The sequence below is a fragment of the Eulemur rufifrons genome, chromosome 24 (genome assembly GCF_041146395.1).
Source record: "Eulemur rufifrons isolate Redbay chromosome 24, OSU_ERuf_1, whole genome shotgun sequence".
NCBI classification, from domain to species: domain Eukaryota; kingdom Metazoa; phylum Chordata; class Mammalia; order Primates; family Lemuridae; genus Eulemur; species Eulemur rufifrons.
The window spans coordinates 18,772,992-18,793,554 of record NC_091006.1 but is presented as its reverse complement, the minus strand read 5'-3'; the positions used below and the strand labels follow the sequence as shown (position 1 = coordinate 18,793,554).

Sequence of the window (20,563 nt, the reverse complement as noted above, 5' to 3'; positions counted from 1 at the left end):
TGGAGTAGGGTAAGTCCTAATGCAATAAGACTAGTGTCCTTTTAAGAACAGAAGAGCTACATACACAAAGGAGAGTGCCACATAAAGACAGAGGCAGAAGCCGGGCATGGTGGCCAGCTCCTATAGTCTCAGCTACTTGGGAGGCTGAAGTGGGAGGATTGCTTGTGCCCAGGAGTTTGTGTCCAGCCTGGGCAACAGAGCGAGACTCTGTCTCTAAAAAACTTTTTTTTTTTTTTTTTTTTTGAGACAGAGTCTCGCTCTGTTGCCCAGGCTAGAGTGCCCTGGCATCAGCCTAGCTCACAGCAATCTCAAACTCCTGGGCTCAGGCAATCCTCCTGCCTCAGCCTCCCAAGTAGCTGGGACTACAGGCATGCGCCACCATGACTGGCTCATTTTTCTATATATATTTTTAGCTGTCCATATGATTTCTTTCTATTTTTAGTAGAGACGGGGTCTCGCTCTTGCTTAGGCTGGTCTTGAACTCCTAAGCTCAAACAATCCGCCCGCCTCGCCTCGGCCTTCCAGAGTGCTAGGATTACAGGTGTGAGCCACGGCGCCTGGCCTAAAAAACTGTTTTAAAAAAAACATTGGCAGAGATTGGAATGATATGTCTACAAGGCAAGAATTGCCAGGAGCCACCAAAAGCTAACAGAGAAGCATGGAATAAATTCTCCCTCAGAACCCCCAGAAGGAACCAACCCTACCAACACCTGGAGTTTGAACTTCTTCTGGCCTCTGGAACTGTGAGAGAATAAATTTCTGTTGTTTTAGACTACCCAGTTTGTGATACTTTGTTATAGGAACTGTAGGAAACTCATATGATTCCCCAATCCCTGTCCTCCAAGACCCTGGTACCCTCTAATCAACTTTCATTATGGATTTGCCTATTTCAGACATTTCTCTTTATATTTTATTTTATTTTTTTTTATTTATTTTTTTTTTTTTGAGACAGAGTCTCACTCTGTTGCCCAGGCTAGAGTGAGTGCCGTGGCGTCAGCCTAGCTCACAGCAACCTCAAACTCCTGGGCTCAAGCGATCCTCCTGTCTCAGCCTCCCGAGTAGCTGGGACTACAGGCATGCACCACCATGCCCGGCTGATTTTTTCTATATATATATTTTAGCTGTCCATATAATTTCTTTCTATTTTTAGTAGAGATGGGGTCTCGCTCTTGCTCAGGCTGGTCTCGAACTCCTGAGCTCAAACGATCCGCCCACCTCGGCCTCCCAGAGTGCTGGGATTACAGGCGTGAGCCACCGCGCCCGGCCTCTCTTTATATTTTATTGTGCTATTTTCTCCCCATAATTGCCCACGCTGTCCCCACTGCCCTTCCCCTCCTCAACTGTCCTCCCTAGACTGCGGCTGAGTTTCCTCTAGCATGATTGATAGATGGAAATCTCTGAGTGGCCATGGGTTAGGCTGCCACCTGCCATGGAGGGTTCCATCACAGGCCACCCTGTAGACTCATTGCCCTGTGATGGACCCCAGGCAGCCACTCCCTTCACCTGTGGTCCCTGCAATGCGGTGACACACAGCCTCATGCAGACTAAGGCACCTGTGCAGACATCTCTCTGGGTTTATACCTGGACAGGGATGTGTCATTGTGATAATTTCTTTTTTTTTTTTTTTTTAGAGATGGGGTCGTCTCACTCTGTAGCCCAGGCTGTCCTGGCCTCAAGCCATCTTCTTGCCTCAGCCTCCCGAGTAGCTGGGACTACAAGCATACACCACCATGCATGGCTAATTTTTCTATGTTTTTATTTTTGTAGAGATGAGGTCTCACTATGTTGCCCACGGTGGTCTACAACTCCTTGCTTCAAGCAATCCTTCCATCTAAGCCTCCCAAAGTGCTGGGATTATAGGCGTGAGCCACTACACTCCACTTGTGATAGTTAATTTCATGTGTCAACTTGACTAAGCTATGGTACCAGATAATGTAATTTGGTCAAACATTATTCTAGATGTTTCTGTGAAGATTTTTTTTTAGATGAGATTAACATTTAAATTAGTAGAGTTTGAGTAAAACAGATTACCTTCGATAGTGTAGGTGGGCTTCATACAATTGGCTGAGGGTCTTAAAGAAGACTGACCTATCCTGAGGAAGCAGGAATTCTACTAGCAGACTGCAGAATTCTTCCCTGAGTCTCCAGGTCACCAGTCTATGTTGCAGATTTCAGACCTGCCAGCCTCCACAATCATGTGCCCTCCAGTGATCCTATTTGGTTTAGAATAAAAATCAAATTGTATTCGGGGCCGGGTGCGGTGGCTCACGCCTGTAATCCTAGCACTCTGGGAGGCCGAGGCGGGTGGATCGCTCAAGGTCAGGAGTTCGAGACCAGCCTGAGCAAGAGCGAGACCCCGTCTCTACTAAAAATAGAAAGAAATTATATGGACAACTAAAAATATATATATAGAAAAATTAGCCGGGCATAGTGGCGCATGCCTGTAGTCCCAGCTACTCGGGAGGCTGAGGCAGGAGGATCGCTTGAGCCCAGGAGTTTGAGGTTGCTGTGAGCTAGGCTGACGCCATGGCACTCACTCTAGCCTGGGCAACAAAGTGAGACTCTGTCTCAAAAAAAAAAAAAAAAAAATTGTATTCGGGAACTGTGATGGTTGTGATGGTCGCACAACATCATGAATGTACTTAATGTCACTGAATTGCGCACTTTAAAATAGTTGAGATGGAAACTATATGTGTATCATATCACATACAAAAAAATCCAGGTTCTGATGAGAGCTCTGGGGTCTCGCCCTGCTGACCTCTGACCTCTGACCTCACCACTCTTACAGCCACACAGGAGACTGGCCCCCACCTCAGCACCCTTGTACTTGCTGTTACCTCTACTCAGAATATTCTTCTCTGGCCTCTCTTCCTCCCATTTCACTAGGGAGAATCATGAGGACATGGGCTCCAAATTGTTTGTGCTCATTGCTGCGTCCACAGTGCTTGGCCCAGCACCTACTCCACAGTAGGCAATCAGCAAATGTGTGAAAAGACAGACAAATGTATGAGGATGTTATCAAGATGCCTGCAGATAAAAAAAAAAAATGCATGAGGATGATGACTGTCTTGACCCTGCCAGTTTTATAGACCATAAGATGAGGTTTGGGTTCTATTACATTTTAAACTTTTTTTTTTGTAATTGAGTTAAAACTCACATTTAAAGTGTACATTCTTCCATACTTCCTAGAGGCAAATAATAATAATAATAATAAAGTGTACATTCAGTGGCATTCCACATATTCTCAATATTGTATGACTGCCATCTCTACCTACTTCCAAAACATTTTTATTACCCCAAAAGTAAATCCTTTATCCATCAGTACTCCATCCTCATTCCCTCTCCCACCAGTCCCTGGCAACCACTAAGCTACTTTCTCTCTCCATAGATTTTTTTTTTTTTTTTTTTGAGACAGAATCTTGCTTTGTTGCCCAGGCTACAGTGAGTGCCATGGTGTCAGCCTAGCTCACAGCAACCTCAAACTCCTGGGCTCAAGCGATTCTCCTGCCTCAGCCTCCAAGTAGCTGAGACTACAGACACACACCACTATGCCCAGCTAATGTTTTGTTTCTATTTTTAGTTGACTGGTTAATTTTTTCTATTTTTAGTAGAGAAGGGGTCTCGCTCTTGCTCAGGCTGGTCTCAAACTCCTGACCTCAAGCAATCCTCCTGCCTCGGCCTCCCAGACTGCTAGGATTACAGGTGTGAGCCACCGCGCCCAGCCTCCATAGACATTTTAACCTTTTTTTAATTTTTAAATTATTTCAGTTTTATTTTTTTCCTGACCTGTAGAAACTGTGCAAAAAAAATTTTTTTTTTAAATAGTGATGGGGTCTCACTACATTGCCCAGCCTGGTCTGGAACTCTTGGCTTCAAGTGATCCTCCCACCTTGGCCCCCCAAAGTGCTGGCATCACAGGTGTGAGCCACTGCACCCAGCCTGACTTTTTAACCTTTTGATGGAGGCTTATGATGTATAGAGATATGTACAGTGAGCACCCCAGGTTATTAGCTCTGATAGCAAAAACCAGAATATCTCTGGCTCCCAGAAATGCTTCATGCCCCTCTTAGCTGCCATCCTGACTTCACAGGGGTGCTTTACCTGTCTATTCTTGGAAACACATGGAATTTGTACTTCTCTATGTGGTTTCTCTCCCTCAGTGCACATCTGTGTGGCCATGTGTGGCCTTAGTTCCTTTCCTGCCCTTGTTATGTAGGCTCTCACTATATGAATACCCTACAGTTTGTTTACATAGTCTCTTGACTGCATTTGGGTCTCCCTCCTGCTTGTGCTGTTAGTAACACAGCTGCTGCAGTGAACAATACCATATATGGCTTTTGCCTGGATGTTTCTTTAATTGTAATGCGAGCTAACAGAAGGTTTTAGCAGAAGGTGGCATGATCTGATTCCCATTTCAAGGGTTTCAGATGGGGAGTGGATGGGTGGGAGCAGGATGGGAAGCAGAAGACAAGCGTCCAACTGGATCTTCTCAATTGCTCTTTGGAATCACCATGTTCCTCCATTAGTTTCCTATTGCTTTTGTAACATCTTACCACAAATGTGGTGCCTTAAAACAAAAATGGATTCTCTTACAGTTCTGGAGGCCAGGAGAGGTCCTTCCCTGCCTTTCCCAGCTTCTGGTGGCTCCAGGTATTCCTAGGCTTGTGGCTGTATCACTCCAATCTTTAAGGCCAATATCTTCAAATCTCTGTCTGTTCTGACTTCCTATTGCTTTTGCTATGGACTGAGTTGAGTCCCCCTCAAATTCATATGTTGACACCCTAACCCCCAATGGGATGGTATTTGGAAATAGAGCCTTTGGAAGATAATTAGAGTTAGATGAGGTCATGAGGGTGGGGACCCCATGATGGGTTTAGTGCCTTACAAGAAGAGACACCAGAGAGTTCTTCCCCATAAAAAAATCCCACCTCCAGCAAACCAAGAGAAGAGGAGTCCTCAAAATGAAACCTACCTTACCAGCACCTTGATTTTAGACTTCCCCCTCCAGAACTGTGAAAAATAAACTTTTAGTGTTAAAGCTACTCAGTCTGTTATTTTCTCCTCTGCCTCTCTCTTACAGGAATGCATGTTAATTTACATTTAGGGCCCACCAAATAATTCAGGATAATCTTCCCATTTCAAGATCCTTAATCACAATTGCAAAGACCCTTTTGCCTAATAAGGTAACACTTCCAGGCTCCAAAAATTAGGATGTATAGATCTTTGGGGTTCATTTTAAGCTTACTGCAGTCCCCATTTCACAGATGGAGAAATAAGTCCTCAGAGAGTGAAAGAGGTTGTCCAGAGCTCCACAGCCTGTAGGAATTCAACGCAGTCCTGGATTCAATGAGTGCTCTCACCCTTTCTGTCTGCAGCCTTCCCAAAGGAACCTGTGATTTCCGGGAGGCGGGGAAGCCCAGGGTCTCATCCCTTTCCCTTTCTCCACGGAGAGGAACCAGGGCCCCCAGGAGAAACGACTGATTCCAGGCTTTTCAGAGAAAAGTCCCAGGTGACCCTGAAACATCTTGTTATGCTACAAAGTAAGAAGTGCCCAAAGAATGACAGGGGCATATTAAAAGGACACAGAAGCCAAACCTGATCATACAACTCCAACATAACAATGGTGAATGTCATCGCCTGACACATGGTAAATCCACTATCCATGAGTCCTTAAGTGTTCTCAAAAAAGAGAGAGAGCCAGAAAAATACACCCATCTGTCACCATATGATATGGCTTTTAAGCCAGCCCCTCACTCTGAGAACTTGGCATCGATCCTGCCTTCCCAAGGGGAAGCGATTTCAGGGGAACACATGGCCCTAGCTCTTGCTTACAGAAGAATGCCTGCTAATAATTAGATGTTACAATTTGGAAAACATAATTTCCCAACCAGTAATGAAATCCCTGCTAGGCCAGGATTATCTGCTTACATTTATACTATGAGGTATGTGGAGGGTGTGGTGTCAATGCAGTTGCCAAGGGGGAACACATAAATGGGCAGGGGACAATCAGGATGTGACATTGAGATCCCACCCAACACCTATACACCCTGTGTATTTTATGTCATATAAATTAAATTTCAATACAACTATTAAAAAAGTAGAGGGGGTCCCCAGAAGATATACAAGTGGCCAGTAAGAGCATGAAAAGGTGTTCAACATCAGTAGTCACCAGGGAAATGCAAATCAAACCACAATGAAATACTGCTTCACACCAGGATGGCTATAAAGAAAAACCGAAAATAACAAATGTTGGTGAGGATGTGGAGAAATTAGAACCTTCATACATTGCCCAGCAATTCACCTCCTAGGTATATACGCAAAGGCATTGAAAACAAGTGTTCAAACAAATCCTTAAGCAGGAATGTTCATAGCAGCACTATTCACAATAACTAAAAGGTGGAAATGACCCAAATGTCCATTAGCTGATGAATGAATAAAGAAATGTGCCATGTCCATCCAATGGAGTCCTATTCAGCCATAAAAAGGAAGTACTGCTATGTGCTGCAACATGGTTGAACCTTGAAAACATTGTTCTAAATGAAAGAAGTCAGGCACAAAAACCACATATTGTACAGTTCATTTATATAAAATAACCAGAATCTGCAAATTTATAGAGACAGAAAGTAGGTTAACGGTTTCCAGGGGCTGGGGGGAGGGAGGAATAGGTTTTCATTTTGTGGTGAGGAAAATGTTTTAGAACTAGATAGAGGAGGTGATTGTACAACATTATGGCTGTACTAAAAGGTACTGAACTGTTTGCTTTAAAATGTTTAATTCTGTGTTATGTGCATTTCAACTTAACTTTTTTTTTTTGAGACAGAGTCTCACTCTGTTGCCCAGGCTAGAGTGCTGTGGCGTCAGCCTAGCTCACAGCAACCTCAAACTCCTGGGGTCAAGCAATCCTCCTGCCTCAGCCTCCCAGGTAGCTGGGAGTATAGGCATGCATCACCATGCCTGGCTGATTTTTTTCTATTTTTAATAGAGATGGCATCTCACTCTTGCTCAAGCTGGTCTCGAACTTCTGAGCTCAAACGATCCACCCCCGCCTCGGCTTCCCTAGCACTCTCGCCTTAACTTTTTAAAAAGGGCAGATGTCAAGTTGCTTGTGTGGAGCCAAAAGAAAAAATTAAAAGCTGAGCAGCGCACGAGGATCCCCCAGGAGCAAAGAACCTGAGCAGCCAGAGTGGGTCCCTGACAAAGAGAAACTGGCTGTCAGTGCCTATTTGGGGACAACTGGTGGCTTGCAGACCAGGTATGCTAAGGAGTGAGGAAGCTTCTGAAGATGGATTAGTAGGAAATCCATCCTTGTATTTTTTTGTGTGTGTTTTTTTTTTTCTTTGATACAGGGTCTTATTCTGTCACCCAGGCTGTCCCGATCAAAGCTCACTGCAGCCTGGAATTCCTGGGCTCAAGAGAGCCTCCTGCCTGGGCCTCCCAAAGTGCCAGGATTACAAGTATGAGGCACGACACAGGCCCCCATCCTTGTTTTTCAAATATACTTCCTGAGGTTAAAAGAGAAGAGTTAATCAATGGCTTAAACACAAAGAGGGCAGAGTGGAGAGCAACCTTTGTCAAGAGGGAGGGGATGAGGTCAGGGTGTGGCAAGCCTGGGCTGTCTCTTCCTGGCCTCCACCACCTTGGGTGCAGCAGGAAGATGGCTGGGAGAGCAGGGCTGGAAGGCCATTCTGCCTCAGTTGCCCACCTTGGTAGGGAAGCACTTCTCAGACCAACTGCTTTTGAATAGAAAACACTAAATAATCTGACCAAGCAAAATTCACAATGTTTGGGTAGCACAATGTCTGGGAGTCTGAGCCAAAGATAAGGCCAGTGAGGGCAGGGACCAAGACTTCATATTGTGTGTTCCCACTGATATGAAATGTCCAGAAGAGATAGTGACGTTAGATTAGCGAGGACCGGGGTGGGGAAAAGGACTCACAGTATATCAGCCGAGAGATCTTTTTGGGGATAAGAGTGGTGAGGGGTACACAACAGGGTAAATTTACTAAAAATGAGTGAATTGTGCGTTTGAAATGAGGGAATTGTATGAGAGAGTTGGTGTCTGGAGATGGGAAAGGCTGTCCCTTGGGGCTGTAAAACTGAAGGTGCCAGGCTCACACTTATTGTGGGCGGCAGAATTCCCAGCCTCAGGGCATCCAAGGAACAGTACCCTGGCTTCAGTGGATGATTTGTCTTCTTGGTTTGGAACTAGAGCTTCTTCCCTGTGGCCTTAGGGGTGGAACTACCCAGGGGTGCCACAGGGACCCCAGGGAGGGCTGGGGCTTTCCCGTTTGCCTTAGAGCTTCTCTTGAAATATTTTTCTTTTTTTTTTTTTTTTAGTATACTAAAAGCAGGACAAAACAAGAATATTTGCTAATTTGGGGATTTGAGTGCTCCATGGTATAAAGTCTATGATATATTATTCTACGTGTTTCTTGGGTTTTTTAACTCTTCAAAATCAATCCTAGGGCACAGTATGGGTCAAGGTGCTGGGACCCTGGAGAAAACAGTGGTTGTTGTTATGATTATTATTTCAGTTTAGGTCTCATCCTTCGTGAATTGTTTTCTCAGGCCGCTGTCCAAAGGGATGATGGTATGCTCTTCTTTGTATTTTACATATGAAAAGCACATTGAAACTTTTCTCTCTTGCAAATATTCCTCACCCCACCCCTCTTTGTTGAGCCCTGAATACCTATCTGAGGCTGGGCTCACACCTGTAATCCTAACACTCTGGGAGGTCAAGGTGGGAGGATCCCTGGAGATCAGGAGTTCAAGACCAGCCTGAACAAAAGCGAGACCCTGTCTACTAAAAATAGAAAGAAATTAGCTGGGCAACTAAAAATATATAGAAAAAATTAGCCGGGCATGGTGGTGCATGCCTGTAGTCCCAGCTACTCAGGAGGCTGAGGCAGAAGGATTGTTTAACCCCAGGAGTTTGAGGTTACTGTGAGCTAGGCTGATGCCATGGTACTCTAGCCCCAGGCAACAGAGCGAGACTCTGTCTCAAAAAAAATAAAAAAACCTATCTGAATGCTGTTTTCGGTAAATCCCCAAGTCTCCTGGCCTGGTCTGACCCATTACTTCGACCACCTGGTAGGCTGCACCAGGGCCTGGGTCTGGGCCTCCCTGCTGGCCCCCCTCTAAGCTGCAGCCTCAGAAGCCTTTCTGGAGTGCAAAGGGGACCCTGCCACTGCCCCTCCCCCACCCCATGTGGGTCCCATTTCCTCTCTGTCCCATCAGAAGGGCTCAATCCCCCACTGCTGCCACTTGCTTTGAGGGACCCTTCCCCTCAGCCTTCACCTCTATCTGCCTGATACCAGGAAGCATTTGTTTTTTGTTTTTTTTTTTTAGAGATAGGGTCTCACTCAGTCACCCAGGCTGGAGTGCAGTAGTACAGCTCATTGTAGGCTCCAAATCCTGGGCTCAAGGTGTCCTCCTGCCTCAGCCTCCAGAGTAGCTGGGACTACAGGCGTGGACCACCAAGCCCAACTATTTTTTTTTTTTTTTTAATTTTTGTAGAGACAGAGTCTTATCTAGGCTAGTCTCAAACTCCTGGGTTCAAGCAATCCTCCTTCCTCAGCCTCTCAAAGTGCTGGGATTACAGTCTCGAGCCACCACACCCAGTTCCAGGAAGCATTTCTGCCAGGATATTCTTTTTTTTTTTTTTTTTTTTTGAGACAGATTCTCAGTCTGTCACCCTGGCTAGAGTGCAGTGGCATCATTATAGCTCACAGCAACCTCAAACTCCTGGGCTTAAGTGGTCCTCCTGCCTCAGCCTCCCAAGTAGCTGGGACTACAGATGTGAGCCACTGTGCCCAGCTAATTTTTCTATTTTTAGTAGAGATGAGGTCTCACTCTTGCTCAGGCTGCTCTCAAACTCCTGAGCTCAAGTGATCCTCCCGCCTTGGACTTTGAGAGTGCTAGGATTACAGGCATGAGTCACCACGCCCAGACCAGAATCATGTATTTTAAGGTCAGCTAATTAACAACCTTAATTACATCTGCAAAGCCCCCTTCACCATGTAGTGTAACTATGCACAGGTGATATATTTTGGATTTGGACACAGAATCTTGAGGGGGGGGACATTTTCAGAATTCTGCCCTCCTCATACCAGATTAACTTGCAATGTCCCAGAATCTCACAATCCCACAGGGTCAAGATCAGTGGAGGTCCAGGGCAGGGTGAAGTGGCTGTCTGTTCCTGTTTGTATTGTAGCAGCAGGTGCCAAGATGAAGGACATAGATGAACCCCCACCCTCACAGACCCTGCAACAGAAGATGAGGGGGAGCCTTGAGGTCAGGGAGGGCCCTGGGGGAGGTGGTGGCATCTTAGCTGTGTGATAGGGTGCTACAGCCAGGGGGAACTGCACAGGTCAGCCTCAAATTGGGTACAGCAAGGGGCCTGTGAGGCTGAAGAGGAATACACAGCCACAGAGAGAGGAGAGGGGGTTGTCAAGGTTGATGGGAACAGACCCAATAGGTCCAGCCCATCATGGTGTGGGGCTCAGAGTCTGAATAGAGACAATGAAGGCAGGCCATTAGACTTGTGTTTTAATGAGGTTCCCCACCTGGCATATACATTCCTGTCCCTGACCTCCAAACACCACATCTACAGTACAGCCACCCAGCAGTTGCCCTGAGTGAGGGACAGAAATCTTGACCTTATCTCCCTCCTGGAGGCTGAGAGCCTCATGCTGGACTCCGTACTTGCTCCATAAGGTATAGGGTCGACTGAGGTCCTGTGGTCTTCTGACCTTGAGGTCCAGGCCCTTTTACCTCTCTCCAGCCCCAACAGTGCCTGCCCCCACAAAGTGGCTAAGGGGCTACCCACAAGAGTAGAGCACAAAGCAATGCCAGCCCACCACCTAGTGGGCGAGGTTCATAGGTGCCTCGGATAGCCAGCCCCATTTCAGGGCTTTTGCAGATCAAGGCTGTTCCCTCTGCCTGGACAGCTCTTCCCACAGATTCTCTCCCCTCCGGTCTTCTGGTCTTTGGTTTCTGGCTGATTACCACTTCATCTCATCCCCAGATTCCCTTTCTTTTCTGACCTCTGGTCCAGGCCGTGGCGCATGGGAGATATTCAGTTCAATATCCACTCATTATTTGTTCAGTCCTTGCCCAGGGTAGGTGGGCCCGGTGGTCTGAGGGGTGGAGGCATTGGTAAGGCTGCCTCCATCTTGTGGGTGGGACCCAGGCTCAGAGCGGAAGGTGGGAGCTAGAGCCACAGTGGGGTCCGCTCCCCATCCCACCCACAGCTAGAGGTCCTGGGGAGAAGCTACAGGTGTATATATCACCTGTGCCTCACACGGGGCTGGGGTCCAACATGCCAGCGGCGAGACCTACTTATGCGTCTATGCATGTTATAGAAAGAACGGCCCTTCCCCAGGTCACAGTGGGGTTTAAAGCAGCCGGGTGTGGTGGCACGTGCCTATAGTACCAGCTACTCCGGAGGCTGGTGCCCGAGGATCGCTTGAGTCCAGCAGTTGGAGGCTGCAGAGAGCTATATTGCACCACTGCACTCCAGCATGGGCAACAGAGCGAGACCCCGTCTCTAAAAAAGTAAGAAAGTAAGAAAGAAACAAGTAAACAAACAAATAAATAAAATAATAATAAATAAACCGGACAGGTAGGGAGATTTGGGCCGGCACTGTCTTCCCAACCTCCATTGCTGCTCGCCCGCTGAATCACTGAAGGCCCCGCCCCTGCCCCCGCCCCCGCCCCGGTCTCCAGGGCCACGCCGGAAGTGTGCTCTGGTTCATTGGATTCTTGCGCCGCGGCAGCCCCAGCTACTGCGACTTTGGTTCCGACTCTGAGAAGAGTCAGAGGGGTGGCCTGCCGACGACTGCGCCACCTGATCGTCGTAAAAATACGGGAAACGTGCTACGGCGTAGAGTTTCCCCCTGCGCCGCTTTGGCGCAGGGCTTCGGTTCCGCTGGCGAAGCGGCCCGGAAGTGCGGCCTTGGCGTTGGTGAGCAGGAGGCAGCCACGGCCCGGCCTGGTGCCTGAGGAGGAGCCGGAGGTGGGGTCGGGCGGGCATCCCCCTGCCGCAGGGCCGGCGGGGAGGCTGGGGCGTGCCAGGGGAGGGGCGCCCGCTCTACGCTCCAGAGCACGCTACGAACGCGAGAGGGCGCTGCAGGATCGGGGTGCAGCGCGGACAAGGGTGCGGAGGCGGGAAACCTAGGTTGGCGGGAGTGTAGCGGGTGCACCCCTAGCAGATCAGAGGGGGCTCTGGGCTCAGGGCAGGACGCGAGCAATGGCGCAGAGTACGGGAGACGGGGCTCAGAGCAAAGTCCACGGCGTGGACGAAGGCGTGGCGGCGAGTATGCGGCGCCGGATCCCGGAGGGTGGGCCTGGGTGTCAGGTCTTGAAGGTGGTCCTTTGTTCTGAGGCATCCAAGAAGGCTCTGCTGCATCTGGACTGAGGAATCGGAGCCCGCCAGGGAGCAAGGGGGGGCAGGTCGGAAAAGGAAACTTTCAAGCTTTGCGGGTTGATGCACAGGTTTCCGTATCCATCGCCCAGACACAGATTTGAAGTCCTTCAGATGTTAGGTGAATAAAGATGGGGAACAGTGCTGCTGGCAGAGGTAAAGCCTTTGTACGTGCAAAGGCTTGTCTTATTTTAGGAATTGCAATGAATGCATCACCGTAGAGTACTCTGAGCGGGGGCAGGGTGGTGTGTGTCCCGATGTTAGGTCTGATCAGGCTCCCTCTGCCTGCCGCGTGGGGAATAGAACGGGAGGAGGGGGACGCGGAGGGGAGCAGCAAGGAGGTTACCTCATCAGACCAAGACAGCAGCAACCGGGACATTGGAGGTGTGCAAAGTTGTCTGAGGGGTTATCTGTGATGCATGCAAGAAAGGGAGGGGTCTTACTGAAGCAAAAGGAAGGCGGTTTGGGCATAAGGAGCCAGAAGCATTGAGTCTGAGATGCCAGTAGACCCCGAGGGTGTAGGGGCAGGATTAAGTGCGCCCCACTCTGGGGTTGTGTGACCCCAAGGGAGAGGCAGGCTGGTGGAGAGTATATGGTTATCAGGGTGCATCCTGTGCCCGGATTCTCCTCTCTTAGACCTGGAGGTGTGGTGCCAGAATCTGGGTTTGGGATGAGCGAGTATCCCATCCCTTGTTTGATAGAAGGGGAAACAGGCTGAATGACTGGGGGCTCACCTGGCTTGATGGGTGTAGTAGCAGAGCTTCTTTCTCAGATTCCCAGAGTCCCCTGGGACTACCCCCTTCCCTTTCTGGTGCCTGAGGGTGGGTTGTGCCTGGGATCAGGGAGCCACAGGTTCATAAGAAGCATCCTGATTGCTCAGCCATGCTGCTCTCCTGGCTGCTGCTGCTTCACCTGCGCCCATCGAGTCACACACCCATGCTCATATCCACATACTTTCCCTCTGTGTGCCACACCCACACCCTGGGCTCCATAGGCCCCATCAAGATTGCAGGAAGCTGGGGCTGCAGGAGACCCATCCTTGCCTGCTGGGCTGGGGTCTGGCCAGGGACCATGTACTTGTCTCCCATGGAGCACCTGCCAGGTTAATGCCCAACCTTCGGCCCCCTGTGACCAGGCATATCCCAAATCTCCCTGCCCAGGAGGCATATGCCACACCACCCCCTACAAAAACCTCTGTATATACTAGTTAATGTAACCTAGTTCTGAGTCAGCAGTCCTGGATATGCATGGGGCCTTGGATTGGGGGGTGTGATGAAGGGAAACCAAAAAGGAGCCTAGAGCTGGGGTGGGGGAATCGAAGCTACCTGGTTGGAGAGCAAAGTCTGCTCTGGGTGAGGCAGGTTAGCTAGTTTGTATCGGGGGGTGTGGCGGGTGTTGTCCCTGGCCTCTTCTACACAGGACTGCCCCCTTGGAGAGGGAGATGGGGAGGCTTAAGGTTATTGGAGTTGGGGGAGAGGTGAGTGAGCTAAGATAGGGGAGCCCAAGCCCTGAACCTTCCCTGAGACAGTGAGCAAGGCTGGGAAAGGGGCATACCTTCAGTATTGCCAACCCTCTCCTAGGGGTGTGCTGGGGTCTGCAGAGGTGGAGGATGCTGCAGAGGACCTGGGGGTAGAGTGGAGGCAGGAGCGCTGGTGTGTCCTGTGTTGGGAATGGGACTATAAAGAGCTGCTGGGGAGGGATAGGGTCAGTGAGGCCTGGGGGTGTGGTGCACCCTTGGGCCCTGCCCTGTGATAAGGGGTGAGGGGACAGAGACACTGGGGCAGAGGGAGGTCCTCAGCTGACCTCTCCCGGCCCTCCTCATTTCATGCAGATGGCGGCGGCAGAGGCGGTGCACCACATACACCTGCAGAACTTCTCTCGCTCGCTTCTGGAGACCCTCAACGGGCAGAGGCTGGGCGGGCACTTCTGCGACGTGACTGTGCGCATCCGCGAGGCTTCACTGCGGGCACACCGCTGTGTGCTGGCCGCCGGCTCGCCCTTCTTCCAGGACAAGCTGCTGCTCGGTCACTCTGAGATCCGCGTGCCTCCGGTGGTGCCCGCACAGACTGTGCGCCAGCTCGTTGAATTCCTCTACAGCGGCTCTCTAGTGGTGGCGCAGGGCGAAGCGCTGCAAGTGCTCACGGCTGCGTCTGTGCTTCGCATCCAGACAGTTATCGACGAGTGCACGCAGATTATCGCGCGTGCTCGCGCCCCAGGCACCTCCGCACCAGCGCTCCTGCCTGCGCCGGTGCCCCCGCCACTGGCGCCCGCTCAGCTGCGGCACCGCTTGCGCCACTTGCTGGCGGCGCGTCCTCCGGGGCACTCTGGCACTGCGCACAGCCGCAAGCAGCGCCAGCCTGCGCGTCTGCAGTTGCCTGCGCCCCCGGCGCCCACCAAGGCCGAGGGGTCTGACGGCGATCCCGCACTGCCCGAGCCCCCTGACGACCGAGGTGACGACGAAGATGAGGAGACTGATGATGAGACCGACGGTGAGGACGGCGAAGGCAGCGGCCCAGGCGAGGGCCAGGCTCCCCCTTCCTTCCCAGACTGCACGGGTGGCTTCCTCACTGCTGCCTCTGACAGCGCTTGCGAGGACCCCCCTGCGCCCACTGGCCTTGCTGACTACGGCGGCGGTGCTGGCAGGGACTTCCTTCGGGGAGCTACGGCGGCCGAGGACATGTTCCCAGACAGCTACGTATCCGCTTGGCACGAGGAGGACGGCGCTGCAGCTGAAGGCTGTACTGCTGAGACCCCTGTCCCACCTGATTGCATCCTGGCCGGACCGCGCCCACCCGGCGTGAAGACCCCAGGGCCTCCCGTCGCGCTTTTCCCCTTTCACCTGGGTGCTCCGGGGCCTCCTGCACCAACCCCTCCCGCACCATCGGGGCCAGCCCCTGCACCCCCGCCTGCCTTCTACCCCACACTCCAGCCGGATGCAGCCCCCACCTCTCAGCTGGCGGAGGCTCCGGCCCCTTCTGTCGCTCCTGCGACGGCCCCCTTAGGCACTCCTGCTCGTGCCCCAGGCGCGGAGCCACCTGCCTATGAGTGCAGCCACTGCCGCAAGACGTTCAGCTCACGGAAAAACTACACCAAGCACATGTTCATCCATTCCGGTGAGCCGGGGTGGGACAGGAGAGAGAACAACCCCCCTCGTTGGAGATTCAAACCCAAGGGGGAATTGGGCATTGTGTGCAGGGCATTGCCATTTCTGCTGCTTTTTGGTAACTCCAGGCAGCCAGGAAATCAAGCCTCTGCCCCAAGTGCAAGGCATGTGGCAGAGAGGAACACCCCGCCCCCCCCCCCCCAGGTGGCCAACAGGAGCTGGCTTTTTTATTTTTTATTTTTTTCGTTTTGTTTTTTTTTTTTCTGCAACACCCCCACCCTGCCCCCCAGCAGCAGGCTTCTATGGAGCTGGAGCAGGGATCCTCTCTTCCTTCCGTTATTTATTTATTTGTTTATTTTAGACATAGGCCTCTGATGGAGCAGGGATCCTGAGGCTGGGTTGGGAGCAGGAGCCCCCCAGCAGTGGAGCCTTGCAAGGGGTGTCCTGGCCAGGTTGGGGAGCCGGGCTGTGGGGAGCATCCTGTGCCTCTCTCGATGCCAACAGTCTGGTTATGGGCTGGCAATAAGGGAGGGTTAGTTAGCCTAGGGCGTGTGAAGCTGGCAGAGAGGTTGCTGGATAAAGGCCTCAGGAGCCCTTGAGACTGGGGCAGGAGGAGGAAAACATGGCTGCAGTGTGGGGACCCCACAGCTGCAGAGGGAGGAGAGGGCCCCTGAAGGTTGTGAGGAGGTTCCCTCAGACCTTGTGTGTGTCAGAGAGGCAGCGCCACAGAGCTGGGGGAGATGGGAGGTAAAGAGTGGGAGGGTGGTGGAGAGAAGGCCTGAGGTGGTGGTGTGCCACAGGGAGAGTAGGGTGCTCCCTGGAGGCTGAGATGGAAGGCAGGGATATGGAAAGCAGAGGCCTGCTAGGCATTGTTTGGTAAAGCAAAAATTTGGCTGGAAGGCGACGCGTGTGTGTGTGTGTGTTGGGGGGGCGGTCTGCAGGAACAGGAACTTGGGGTTTGACTGTGAGTGGTGGGGAAGCTATCAGTGTTCTAAGTAAGCTAAGGAATGACTGAGATGTCACAGTTTAAAATCTCCTTCTGGCTGCCTTGGGGAGGATGGGAAGAAGCCAGGGGCCTGGGAGTAAGGGGAGCTGGGTAATCAGCCAGTAGGAAGCTGCCAGAAGCTCCAAGGTAGTGTTGGCTGTGCAAGAAGTGTGTGACTTCTGCCACTGAGATAGCTGTTTTGTTAACATCTGATGACTCTAGGGGCAGACACAGCCTGCCTCTCCTCCTCCAACTCAGGGTGAGGAGAGCAGCCGGCTCAGCTCTGTCATCCCAGGGACATTATAGTGGCCCGAGGGCAGGGCTTCTGGGCAACTGGGGCTTCCAGCAGGAAGGTGGCACATGTGCCCAGGTTTCTCCTTGTGAAAAGGTACTAGGCCTTGTCAGACTGTACCCACAATGATGAATAATGACTGGCGATTTGAAAGTTCTGAAGGCTCTATGGACATGGGGGGAATGGAGGCTGGGCCGTTGTGTCTCCCTATGCCAGGTGCGGTAGGGGTTGAGGGGTAGGGTCCCTGGAGGAAGGGGAAAACGAATGGGCAGTCTAGTTGGGCAACAGATATTCCAGACGAGCAGCGTTCCCTTCTGGGAAGGTACCTGTTGGATTTAGGGGGACCCTGCCAGGCAGTGGTATCCTAGAATGACAAAAAAGGGGTGTCCCTGCCAGGCAAGGGTGGCAGAGAGGTACCTAGGCTTGTGTGAGGGTCCCTGTTGGACAGGAAGGTCCCCATGTGAGGGGTGGTTGGGGAGTGAGGGGTTGTCCCTGCTGGGTTGGGAGATCCCAGAGTGAGGGGAGGGTTTCCTGATAGGTAAGGGACCCCCGGGGTGATGATTCCGGAGGGGAGGGGAGCGGAGCGGAGCCCCTGCCAGGTACAGGCGCCGAGTGGGTGGCGAGCTGTAGATCTGACGTGCGTTCGCGGCCCACCCTGTCATCCGCAGGGGAGAAGCCGCACCAGTGCGCCGTGTGCTGGCGATCCTTCTCGCTGCGCGACTACCTGCTCAAGCATATGGTCACGCACACCGGCGTGCGCGCCTTCCAGTGCGCCGTCTGCGCCAAGCGCTTCACACAGAAGAGCTCGCTCAACGTGCACATGCGCACGCACCGGCCCGAGCGCTCGCCCTGCCCTGCCTGCGGCAAGGTCTTCTCGCACCGTGCGCTGCTGGAGCGCCACCTGTCCTCACACCCTGCGCCCTGACTGCGGTCCTGGGCCTGGCCTCGCCAACTGTGGGAGCGACCACACTAGCTCGCAGTCAGCCACACCCGCCACACTCTGTCTTGAGCAGGCCCTCCCTCTGTCCTCACCCGTTTCTCCTTACTAGGGCCCAGTCCACCTTACTCCTCTCCACTACGTGCTTAGATCCTCCAGGTGGTGCCAGGCTGGGCTGGTCAGGGACCGGACCACCTCTGAGAACTGGACCATTTCCAGCCTGAACCGGGTGCTCAGACCCTTGGAACCTGGCCTAGGAATCCTTCCCCCCTGGGGCGGGGGTGGGGCCTGGGGCCCGCCCCTGCCCCAGTCTTAGGCTGGGCGAGGTCCCTGGCTCCCTACCCCCAGCTAATGCTCCCTCAGGGGGCGCCTAGGGAGGCTCAGGTGGACCCATCATAGAATAGAGCTGGGCCTCTGGGCTCCCGCTCTGTAATAAAGGACTGTTGGCTGGGGCCTAAACCGTGAAGCTGTGTGCACCTGGACCAGCGTGTGCTTTGTTCTCATAAGTGGGCTGTGGGTGTCCGGGCTGAGTGTACTGGTCCTTGGGCAGCACCCTTGCTGGCCCCAGGCTCTCCTGGGCAGAGACTGGATGACCCACTTTGCCACCCTGGGGTCCTGTTCTGGAGGGCTGGGGGTGCTGCACGTATGACTGGCACTTGGTTCTTTTAGTGCCCTCGATCCTGTGTGGAGGGTGATAGGCCGGCCCCATCTGAGGTGGGTCTTGAATAGGGAGGCCACATGTGGAAATCCCTGGTCACACAGTCACACTCCTGGCTGCTGCTGTCCACCATGTAGATTTCAAGGCCCCTCCCTTATATCTTTCAGCCAAACTCTAAGGGCCTTTTGGACTTAAGACTTCCACCTCCCCACTCTGATGGATATGATGGTTGAGCACCTTACTGTTGGGGAGCCTGCGGGGGGTCTCTGGCACCAGGTGGCTGTAAGGGTATCTGAGCCTCACTATACCTGCTCTGGCTGCTGGGGGCCAAGTTCCAGGGTGTGGGGCAGGTGTTGAGCAGCTGTGTAGGGGGCAGGAAGCAGTGAGGACTGACCACTGGGCAGCTGGAGATGGCGCCCCTCTAGTGGCAAGCCAGTGTCACAGGACCCAGTGTCACAGGACCTGGCATCCAGCATGGAGAGGGGCCCCTCTTCTCTCTTTCTCCCACCTCCAGTGCATTGGTGGCTCCTGGCCTGGGTGCCCAGCCCTAAGGATTTAGAGCCTGTGGAAGGACATGCCCCAGCCCGGTCTTCCAGACTCCTAGGCCAATGGCAGCTCCCTTGTGATCACCCTTTGTGACTGCCTTCCAGAGGCAATGAGGGGCTATGGCTTTTACGGTCTAACCAGGCACATCATGTTTAGAGTTCAGTCTCCTGAACCCCAGGACTCCATCCTCATCATCGATACCAGGATGGGGCAGAGAGTCAGAGCAGGCACATGGGTGGGGGACAGATAATGCAAGTGTTAAGTATTTACTGAGCACTTGCTGTGTACCTTGCAGGAGGCTGTTTCTTTGAATCACAGGAGGACCTCCCAGTGAGGTGGGTGGAGCAGCAAGACATGCTTAGGGCCAAGGCCAGGTGCCTTGTATCCCATTGTTTTTCTGTTTGGCCTGATTGGAACGTTCCCCAAGGGCAGAGATTTCTGCTAGTCTCCCAAGTGCCTGGTGCACAAGAAGTTTGGGAGGTGAGGAGAGGGAGGCAGGTGCTAGCTCTGGAGGGTGGACTGGTCAAGCAGCCAGTAGGAAGGAGGCTGGTAATGATACCCACGGGGCAGAGATGTGGGAGCCCAGAAGCCAGCGGCAGAGCGAAGGGGGACAGACCTGGTGAAGGAGGAAGGGGCTGATGCAGATGGCACACAGGCAGAGGGGCTGGAGTCACACACAAGGCCAGCCAGGGCAAAACAAATAGACTGCCTGCTGGGTACAGTGGCTCATGACTGTAATGCTAGCTAGTACTCTGGGAAGCCAAGGCAGGAGGATCATTTGAGCTCAAGAGTTTTAGACCAGCCTGTGAAAAAGTGAGACCCCTGTCTCTACTAAAAATAGAAAAAATTAGCCCAGTGACTAAAAACAGAAAAAAATTAGCTGGATGTGGTGATGCACGCCTGTAGTCCCAGCTACTTGGGAGGCTGAGGAAGAAGGATCGCTTGAGCCCAGGAGTTTGAGGTTGCGGTGAGCTATAATGACGCCTCTGCACTCTAGCCCGGGTGACAGAGTGAGACTCTTGTCTCAAAACCAAACAAAAAAAAAAACCCAAACAAACAAAACCAAGCCTGAAAAACAACAACAACAAAAAACAAACCAGGGCCGGGCGCGGTGGCTCACGCCTGTAATCCTAGCACTCTAGGAGGCTGAGGCGGGTGGATCGCTCGAGGTCAGGAGTTCAAGACTAGCCTGAGCAAGAGTGAGATCCCGTCTCTACTAAAAATAGAAAGAAATTATATGGACAACTAAAATATATATATACAAAAATTAGCCAGGTATGGTGGCGCATGCCTGTAGTCCCAGCCACTCGGGAGGCTGAGGCAGTAGGATCGCTTGAGCCCAGGAGTTTGAGGTTGCTGTGAGCTAGACTGACGCCACGGTACTCACTCTAGCCTGGGCAACAGAGTGAGACTCTGTCTCAAAAAAAAAAAAAACAAAACCAAACCAAGTGTGACCTTTAGTGTGAGGGGGTGGTGCAGGGGGCAGAGTCCTGGGGACAGGAGCAGCCACTGTTGACAGTGCCTAGGCCACCACGTGGGGCGGGGAGGTGGGGAATGGAGCAGACAGCTTCCCAGAAGTCAGCACCTGGGAACCTAGGGACAAAGGTGAGCCTGGGTA

At 52.2% G+C, this 20,563-nt stretch overlaps 1 protein-coding gene across 1 annotated transcript; it reads left to right on the top strand.

The window, feature by feature from the left end:
* The first annotated feature begins 11,964 nt into the window (after positions 1 to 11,964).
* Positions 11,965 to 18,009, top strand: ZBTB45 (zinc finger and BTB domain containing 45). Its single transcript, XM_069457697.1, has 3 exons — positions 11,965 to 12,016; positions 14,256 to 15,537; positions 17,473 to 18,009. Exons 2-3 carry the CDS (start codon positions 14,256 to 14,258, stop codon positions 17,727 to 17,729), a joined length of 1,539 nt encoding a protein of 512 aa, XP_069313798.1. The 5' UTR covers positions 11,965 to 12,016; the 3' UTR covers positions 17,730 to 18,009.
* Positions 18,010 to 20,563: the final 2,554 nt, after the last annotated feature.

Coding starts and splice junctions, on each gene's coding strand:
- ZBTB45 (XM_069457697.1), top strand. CDS start 14,256: ATGGCGGCGGCAGAGGCGGTGCACCACATACACCTGCAGAACTTCTCT. Junction 15,538..17,472: donor GCACATGTTCATCCATTCCG/GTGAGCCGGGGT, acceptor TGTCATCCGCAG/GGGAGAAGCCGCACCAGTGC.